General features: G+C 40.0%; 1 protein-coding gene across 7 annotated transcripts in view; it reads right to left on the minus strand.

The window, feature by feature from the left end:
- Window positions 1-839: 839 nt before the first annotated feature.
- Window positions 840-8,138, minus strand: part of LOC109967168 (potassium voltage-gated channel subfamily KQT member 2-like) — a 30,404-nt gene continuing 23,105 nt past the window's right edge. For all 7 annotated transcript variants that reach the window (XM_020612547.1, XM_020612549.1, XM_020612548.1 and 4 more), the window contains 3 exons: window positions 6,828-6,959; window positions 5,265-5,358; window positions 840-5,094 (listed from right to left, as the gene is read on the minus strand). In XM_020612547.1, coding sequence (XP_020468203.1) covers window positions 4,240-5,094; window positions 5,265-5,358; window positions 6,828-6,959 — 1,081 coding nt within the window. In that variant the 3' untranslated portion in view covers window positions 840-4,239. The remainder of the gene's footprint in view (window positions 5,095-5,264; window positions 5,359-6,827; window positions 6,960-8,138) is intronic.

The following is an 8,138-nucleotide window of genomic DNA, read 5'->3' on the forward strand; positions in this document are numbered from 1 at the left end:
AGCTACTCTTCAGTCTCCAGACATCTTCATTGGGTCCTGCCCTATTCCCACTACCACAGTATGAATTTATTTTTCCCCAGTTTATTACATCTTTTTTGGGGTTATGAAGATGACAACCATGGAGGACCATAGGGAGGATCACCCTTGCCTTTTTGCAAAGCCTTTGTCTGACATGGTGCCAGTGTGGTGATACATGGTCACTGTTATTATTTACACCATTGTTAATCCTAACCCCCACTGTCATTATGGATACAGGTGTCTTTCAAAGTGTGTGTGTGTGTTCTTGTACTTGCTATATAGTGAGGACCAAAGAAGTTTTTTATTGTTTTTTTTTGGAAAGTGAGGACATTTTGTCCAGTCCTCACTTTGAGAAACACTTTTTTAAGTGTTAAGACTTGGTTTAGGGTTCAGGTTAGGTGTTAGGCATCTAAGCTAGTTCTGAGTTAAGTGTTAGGGTAAGGGGCTAGGGAATGCATTATTATGTCAATGGTTGTCCTCACAAAGATAGAAGTACATGTAGGTGTGTGTGTTACAGAGAGAGAAAAGAAGGTCACCTGTGTCTGCCCTTGGTGGACATTGATGGCATTTTGCTGATGTTAACTAACAAGGTACATAAATAAAATGTTTACATAGTGACCAGCAGGTCAGAGCTGTACACAAACACAGCTGGTGCCAAGGACAGAGTCATTTCTTCCTCTCAGCTGTAAATGTAGAAAGTAATCTCTGGCAAATTAAGGCTTTATATTTGATCAGCATGATGATTTATTTATTAATTTGAAGTACAGTTCAGAGTGTATCGGTGTCATTTACTCTTATGAAAAGCTGAAAAGGTTGAAGAAGATTTAATGAGCACAGTGAGGCTACTGGGGAAACTACATTTTTATTGCACTCCTGACATTGTACTCAGCTGTGAAACATGTCAGCACATAAACCATTATGAAAATGGATACAGAACATTGTTTTTTTTATGCCCCTAATGATTGACTCTTATTATTCATTAGCAAAGGGTCAGTGGCCCACTTCTGTCTAATGGCACAATTTAAACACAAAGCTGTCATTTTTGAATAAATGTCATTTTGTAGACTGATCAAACAAACTGAATGGCATAATCACTGCACTCATGCAAAAAAGTAGCAACCCTGTGGAAACATTCCAATTTTTCACAGCAAAACTCTGGGTCTGTTCTTGGTACATTGTTGTTGTACTTTTTTTATTCCAAGCAGAGATATTCACTGCAGTAGAAATTCAGTCTCAGATCGTTGTCTCTGCTGGTTGTTTGTCCTCTGGTCTGTGCTATGGGTGGTAAAGACAGCTTAAATATTCCAGGTGCTACAGAGAGTAAATAAGCCTTAGGTGTTGTGTCACCATCATTTGACTTTTATTAATGAGCCAATCAGTTCCTGTTTGAATCACCCAACCCAAGTCCTGGCATCAAAACACTTAACAAATTCGCTGACACAATGATGAATACAGACAAACAGAGTCGCAACAGCTTAATTTACATGTGGACAGGCCACATGCTTTTGTGGACCTTTAGCTTAGGGCCTTTTTTTATTACTTTACGTTAGGCCCCTTAGTATCAATTAAAGGAAAACTTAATGTCATAGCACACAATATGTCTGTGCAGATTCTCAGTCATCCAGGTCATAGTAAACTGAAAAAACTTAGAAAGCACACAATAATACCATAGATTAATAAAGTGCTTCCAACTCTGTTGCAGCATTTTGAGGGTGGGCTTTTACTTAGCAAGGTTTGAAAAGAAATGACTTTTGAAGTTTGGTACAGAGGAACTTGACTGGTCTGCACAGAGCCTGGAACTCAACCATAACCAACACCTTTGGAATGAACCTGTAAAACTGTGTGTGAAGCTTATTGCCCATGTTAGTAGCAGAGCTCCCTAATGCTCATGTGGCTCAATGAGAACAAACCTTTTCCAATCCAAAATCATGTGGGAAGCTTTTGCAGGTATCACAATCTGAAACTCCACATAGGAAGGCCTGAGCCAGTTAGCAGATTGTAACCCAGAACCTTCTTGTTCTGAGTTGACAGTGCTAACCACCGCACCAATGTGCACATCCTAATGACAGCTAAATGGAATCAGGAGTTAGCAAACCTGGCATCCATTCAATCAAACAACACTGAGAGTGTGAGATAGACCTACTCTGGCTTAAAAAAAACAAACAAAAAACATTCAAACATTTTGAGTTTGCTACAGTATTAGCAAAAAGCATCTCCTGCTGATGGGCACCATGCTTCACAAAACAGAGATCTCAGAAGACTTATGTATCAGCTGGAAAGGGTTACAAAGTGATCTCGCAGAGTAAAGACACATTCGTTTGGAGAAAATTTGCTACAGTGGCTACTGTCTCTAGAAAATGGGCACCCCATGCTTCAACCTCACACATTTCAACAACCTACAACTCAAATGAGGGTCTTGCCTGCCATCTAGTGAAACGTGGCCACTATTACATCATACTGCTAACACGTTTCACTGCTCAACATGTGACATTGCTTTACTGGTACAATGCATTACAAAGAAGGCCAAAGAGATGACTTTCAGTCATGTACAAAGTTTTATTGTTGAAGAAGTGTTAGAAGAAGGTGCAGTTACATGACGTGTGCTGAACTGGTTACTGCATGATGTGAAACTGCACAGTCCCTTTCTCTGGGTTGTAGAAAACATGCCAGCAGTTTGTTTCTTCTTTTTTGAAAAATATGGATTGTGTGTGAACAGTCTGCTGTTTTAGTGTTAATGTTAAAATGTCAAAGCTGATTTGCTGTGACTGTAGTTGGTTTCTACAACGACTGCTCATGTGTCACATGTCCCTGTGACTCCCATTTTAGCCTTTTAGCATTCCGCTCTCAGGCCACAAAACCTCCTGAATGACACTTCAGAATGTATTCACATTACTTTTATGAAATGTTAAGAACAAAACTGTTGATTTGTTTAACTAATTACCTAAATGGATTTTGATGTGAAAAAATAAGGCCATGTTCACGATTGTAAAAGATGATACTTGAGTGTCTTGCTTGAATTTTATTGCATTTTCTCATTTGGTGCAGAGCTGACATAGCAGCATAGAATCTAAATGACTGACCAATGCATTGCAGGCTAAATACCATGTCTGAGTAATAAGTGTCTCTTATGATGCACTTGGTCCTACTTGCCATAATGCTGCGCGTTTGTGACAATACAAAATGTATGCACTACTGTCCTCTGAGCCCATATTGTTTCCATACATTTAGTATGTGGCATTAAACAGAATGTGGCTTTGTATTTGATGGGTACATCCTTTAATTTGTCCAGAAAAGAAGAGCAATTAAAATTAGCAAATCCAGGCTGCATCTACATGATTGGAATTCAAGCAGAGCTCTTTAAAAAAAATAACACATTTTAGCTTGAAACCAAGTCATGCATGCACAGTTTCATGTTCTATTCACAGCTCTGTTTGTCTTTTCAAAGCAAAACACATCCCTAACTGTTCTGCTAACTTTTGCTGCTGCTGTTTGGTTTTGGAACCTGCTTAACACTGCCCTTAAAACAACCATTTAACATGCCATGCAGGAGGCTCATTGATTTACTGATGGGGAAGTATCTGCAATAGTGTGACGGGAGTTCTTTTGTGGTATCAGTAAACACCAGGCTGAATTAATAATGCTGAAAAGCAAGCTTTTTTCTTTTTTTTTACTCTGCAAGAATCAAATTTATTATCATAACTAAGATTTTGGCATCATAACACCTGAAGTCATTCAAAGGTATAGAGGTTTTCAAGAAACTATGCTAACCACGTGATAAGACTCTTGTGTTGCTAACTCCAACTGTTTTCAAAGTGATCCGTGTTTAACAGAAGGGCAGAAATGCAGTGATGTTTTCTAATTTGTTTGATACAAATCAGTGTTAATTATATGTTTGATGCAAAATCATGTGCCATACATCACAATCTCACACATGTACCTTTCATTACTAACAAACACAATAAAAATGTCAACGTCCCTAAACAGCTATTTTTCAGTTTAAACAAGACCATGATGAATACAATGCAAGTGTAAGTTAGCATTGCTTGTAAAGCATCACATCGCAAACATAAAAGGTGATAAAGGGTGAAAGGAGTCAAATAAAGGGTAAAAATAGGCTGTGAGGGCATCATCAGCAACAACAGTCAGTCAAGTTGGCTACACAGTCTCATGAAAGGTCTCCTGCTGGTAACTGAAGCACCAGGCAGAGCAGTCCTCCCCGACCTACTTCAGTCCTGGCCATCCCCTCTCTCCGCCTGAGACCTCTCCAGTGAAGGACAGAGGCGAGGGAGCGAAGAGGTCAGAGTCTGTGTCTGATTCGCCCTCTGCTATGAAGGGTCTGACCCTGGCACAGAGCGACGGTGCAGCTCCAGCTTCAGTCCCCGCTCCCACACCCCCACCTGAGCCTGTGAAGAACGAAGGCCCAAAGAAGTCCTCCTTGGCCTGGGAGATGCTGAAGCCACTGAAGGAGCGCTCCAGCTCCTCGTGATCAACAGATGGAATGGAGATGGATGTGTCACTCTCTACAGCTGTGGCATCCTGGTTACACCTCTGCCTCCTATGGCGTCTCCTGCTCTGGGAGCCACTCTCTCTGCCGCTGCCACCTGGGCCAGACGAGGAGCGGTCGTGAACCGGAGCAGGTGGAGGTGGAAGGCGGAACAGGGTGGGTGAGTGATCATAGCTACCACCGACGGGTGAAGGGGTGTTAGCTACGCTGCTGTTCCAAGCAGGCTGGCTGATGGGGTGCTGCAGCTGATGCTGCCAGGAGGTAGAGGGGTGGCTGTTGCTACCAGACGGAGTACCTGATCTTACCATGGAACGACCCAGTAAAGGATCCTTCTTTTCCAAAGACCCCTCAGAGCATGGGACATCTGCAGGTGAGCATGTTTTTACTTCCTTTTCCTCCTTCACCTCCTCTTTCCCCTCCTTCTCCTCCTTGCTCTCCTCTGGACTGTGGTAAGGCGGGGCTGGATACGGCTCTTTGGAGTTGAAAAAGGCCTCTGTTTCAGAACGGGGGATGCCCATACGCTGCACGTACACATGGACCAGGAAATCAAGTTTTCTGTCCATACAGACCACCTGCAAGGAAAAAGAAAATTCCACAATGAAGAAATGGTGTTCCATTACTAGAATTCACTTAAATATATCATCATCAGAAAAAAAAAAAAAATTCACATATACTCTAGTGATTTGATCTCAGCAGCTACCAACTCACAGGACTTTTACAGACCTGGGCAAAACAAACCTACCTGTTTTTCGACTTTGACCAGACGTCCCATCATGCTCTGGTCCTCTGCAGCCTCTCCTTCAGCTTTAGGACCTTTACCAACTATCTGGTCAACTCTAGCATTTGAGAAAGGTAATATCTGGGATTAAAAAAACAAACACTCTGTTCTGTACGCAAGGGTTTAACAATTTGTTTTTACTTAAGAAGTTCATGATGCCATAATGTGAATTAGTTTTACATGGAAAATAAGTAAAGAGCATATCTATTTGGATGATACTTCTCAAGATACAAATAAATTGAATGATTGAATGATGGCCTAACATTTGAGTGTTACCTGAAAAAGGACTGATTTCAGGTGGATGGTTTGGATGCATGCATAATGAAATTAGATGGTCTTTAATGAAACAAAGTGTGAGTAGAGGGGACATTTTGCCTGGGGCCAAAATGCATCACTTGGCATGCCTTTATTGTGCTTCATGCTTCATTTCCATTACATCCTACTGGGGGAGCTCTCCCTCTGTCTGTCCAGTATTAAGAGCAAGCACCTAGCACTTTCACACCCCCGGTGAGTGAGGCCATATGACATGGCTCATTAAAATTTAGTGAGAAAGCCATGGGATGTCTCACTTTTTTGGTCTTTTCTTGATAGCAGCTGATATAATGTGAGAGCTAAAAGAACATTGCACCTATAGTAAGTGGCTGTCAAACAGCTGATTTAATCTTTAACACTCCTTTCATAAATCATGTTTCCTCTAGCTCAGTGAGACAGGTCACTTGGCTTCGACTCAACAGGGGTTCCACTAATCAAAAACAATAAGGTAGCATGTAACTGCTTCAATACTTTGACTGTGGTATAAGGAGCATAATGCTGGTAAAAACGTCATTCTAGAGGTGCAGTCTATTAACCTAACCTAGGACCTTCAGTGGACTTCTTATGGCGAGGTGTTGATGGGGGAGGGGGCCCGACAATCATATCTATCCTGGCAAGGCACACAGAGACGATATGAGTGCAATGCAGAATGAAGTAACGTGGGAATCACATCAGCTATGGAGAACAAGTCTCAATATATTCCACACACACAATACATACAATGAGTCTGACTTTCTTAGTGGATGAAAAGTGTATGCATTTCACTGTTGGAATATATTTCTCTACATGTTAGACCTTAAGGGGATCAAATGTCAGGAACTTGTTTCTGGGAGACTAATAGAGAAAACAATGCGAATTATCAATGTTATATCTAAGATGATTTTGTGATGCATTCAGAGCTTAAGGAATGAAACCTCTTTTCATAGATAATGTTAACTGATATAAAACTATGATCTGAATACAGCACATGTAGCTGGACAAATGAAACAGGCAAATCAGTGACTTGTGTATCCAGCGACACCTCAAACATTGTATTACTGAATCATACTGTATCTCTACCATTATACTGAATTCAAAGTATTTATTGAACTAAAGCAATAACTCTTTATATTCTATATACCCATTCTGATATTTTGGCTTACAGCGGGTTCAGAAACAAAGGCGGCTCGGATTTAGACTGGCTCAGCTATACTGCTATACTAAATGTGCACTTGCCTGGACTGCAGATTCTTAATGCGAGACAGCATGTCCAGGTGGCCTGCAGAGTACTGCTCAATCACATCCATGACATCATAAGGCCGCAAGCTCTCTTTGAACCTCCTCTTTGACACCAGAAACTTCATGATGCTGAGGAAGGACACATTATTTTCACACATGACACATGGTGAAAAGCCTGGCTGTTATTAATTACATCCAAGAAACCATGATAATTGAAAACAGCCATCATTAATTTTCTATCTTCTTTGAAAAGGGTATGTTATACCAATTTAAAACAGTATATTTCCTTGTAAAATGTCAATTCATTATAATTTGGGTGTTATTTTTATTACTTGACAAAATAAATTTAACTCAAGGTCTACTTATTAATATTTTCTGGAGCTTTTCCCAAACATCTTGTCTTCATCAGCAGAGGGAATTGGCTCACAGAGACCAAAAACAAGTGAGGCATACCAAAACCTAAGGATGGACTTTAGGTCACAAGATAACAAGACTGCTGATGAAACCATCCAGAAAACTAACTAAATAAGTAAATAAATAAATAAACTGGTCAGTGGACCTTGAGTTCTGAGCATAATTAATGTTCAACTACTCTTTTCAAAAGCAAAAATAAACTTCATTCTTATATTGGTAGTTACTGTAGGTCATTGTTTCATTTCATTCTTACAAATCTTTTTTTTTTTTTAATACAGTATATGAAGCCTATGGAGATTATTGGGGTAACTGGCCCAATAACTATATGCTCTTTCCTAAATACTTTTGAAAATATCCTGGAAAAAATGATGTAGTTTGGTACTAATCACAGGAAATACAGTTGCCACCTGTCCCAATACAAGATTGATAAATTAAATGTTCTGCCCCGTACTGAATCAGTACAGGAAGCAATTTGTCCCACAGTTTTGTGCACATTTTTAATGCATACAAATCTGTGATTAGCTCAGACCTACAGAATTTAATGGTTTAAGCAGAGAAAGAATGTGGTGCTGTATTTACTGCTGTACTGTCCAAATTATAATCTCACAATCTCTAGGCTATAGCCTACTAACTACAGTGTGGAAAGTCAAACATGGAAATACAGCTGAATAAACTGCAAACTGAACAGCAAATAAATGTGCTGAATAGGTTTGGCTTACCTGGTCCCAGTTATTGCCATATTAATATTAGTGTTATTACTGTCAAGTCACAGCTCTTAGGATCCAACTGGGAAACTTTCCAACTGGGAAATGGATTGAAAATCTTTTCTGATATGCAGAGGACATAAGTATTTTTTTTTTCATGTAATTGATAAGAGTTTATCATGGCTAACGA

Source organism: Monopterus albus, unplaced genomic scaffold, assembly GCF_001952655.1.
Source record: "Monopterus albus unplaced genomic scaffold, M_albus_1.0 scaffold126.1, whole genome shotgun sequence".
Classification (NCBI taxonomy): domain Eukaryota; kingdom Metazoa; phylum Chordata; class Actinopteri; order Synbranchiformes; family Synbranchidae; genus Monopterus; species Monopterus albus.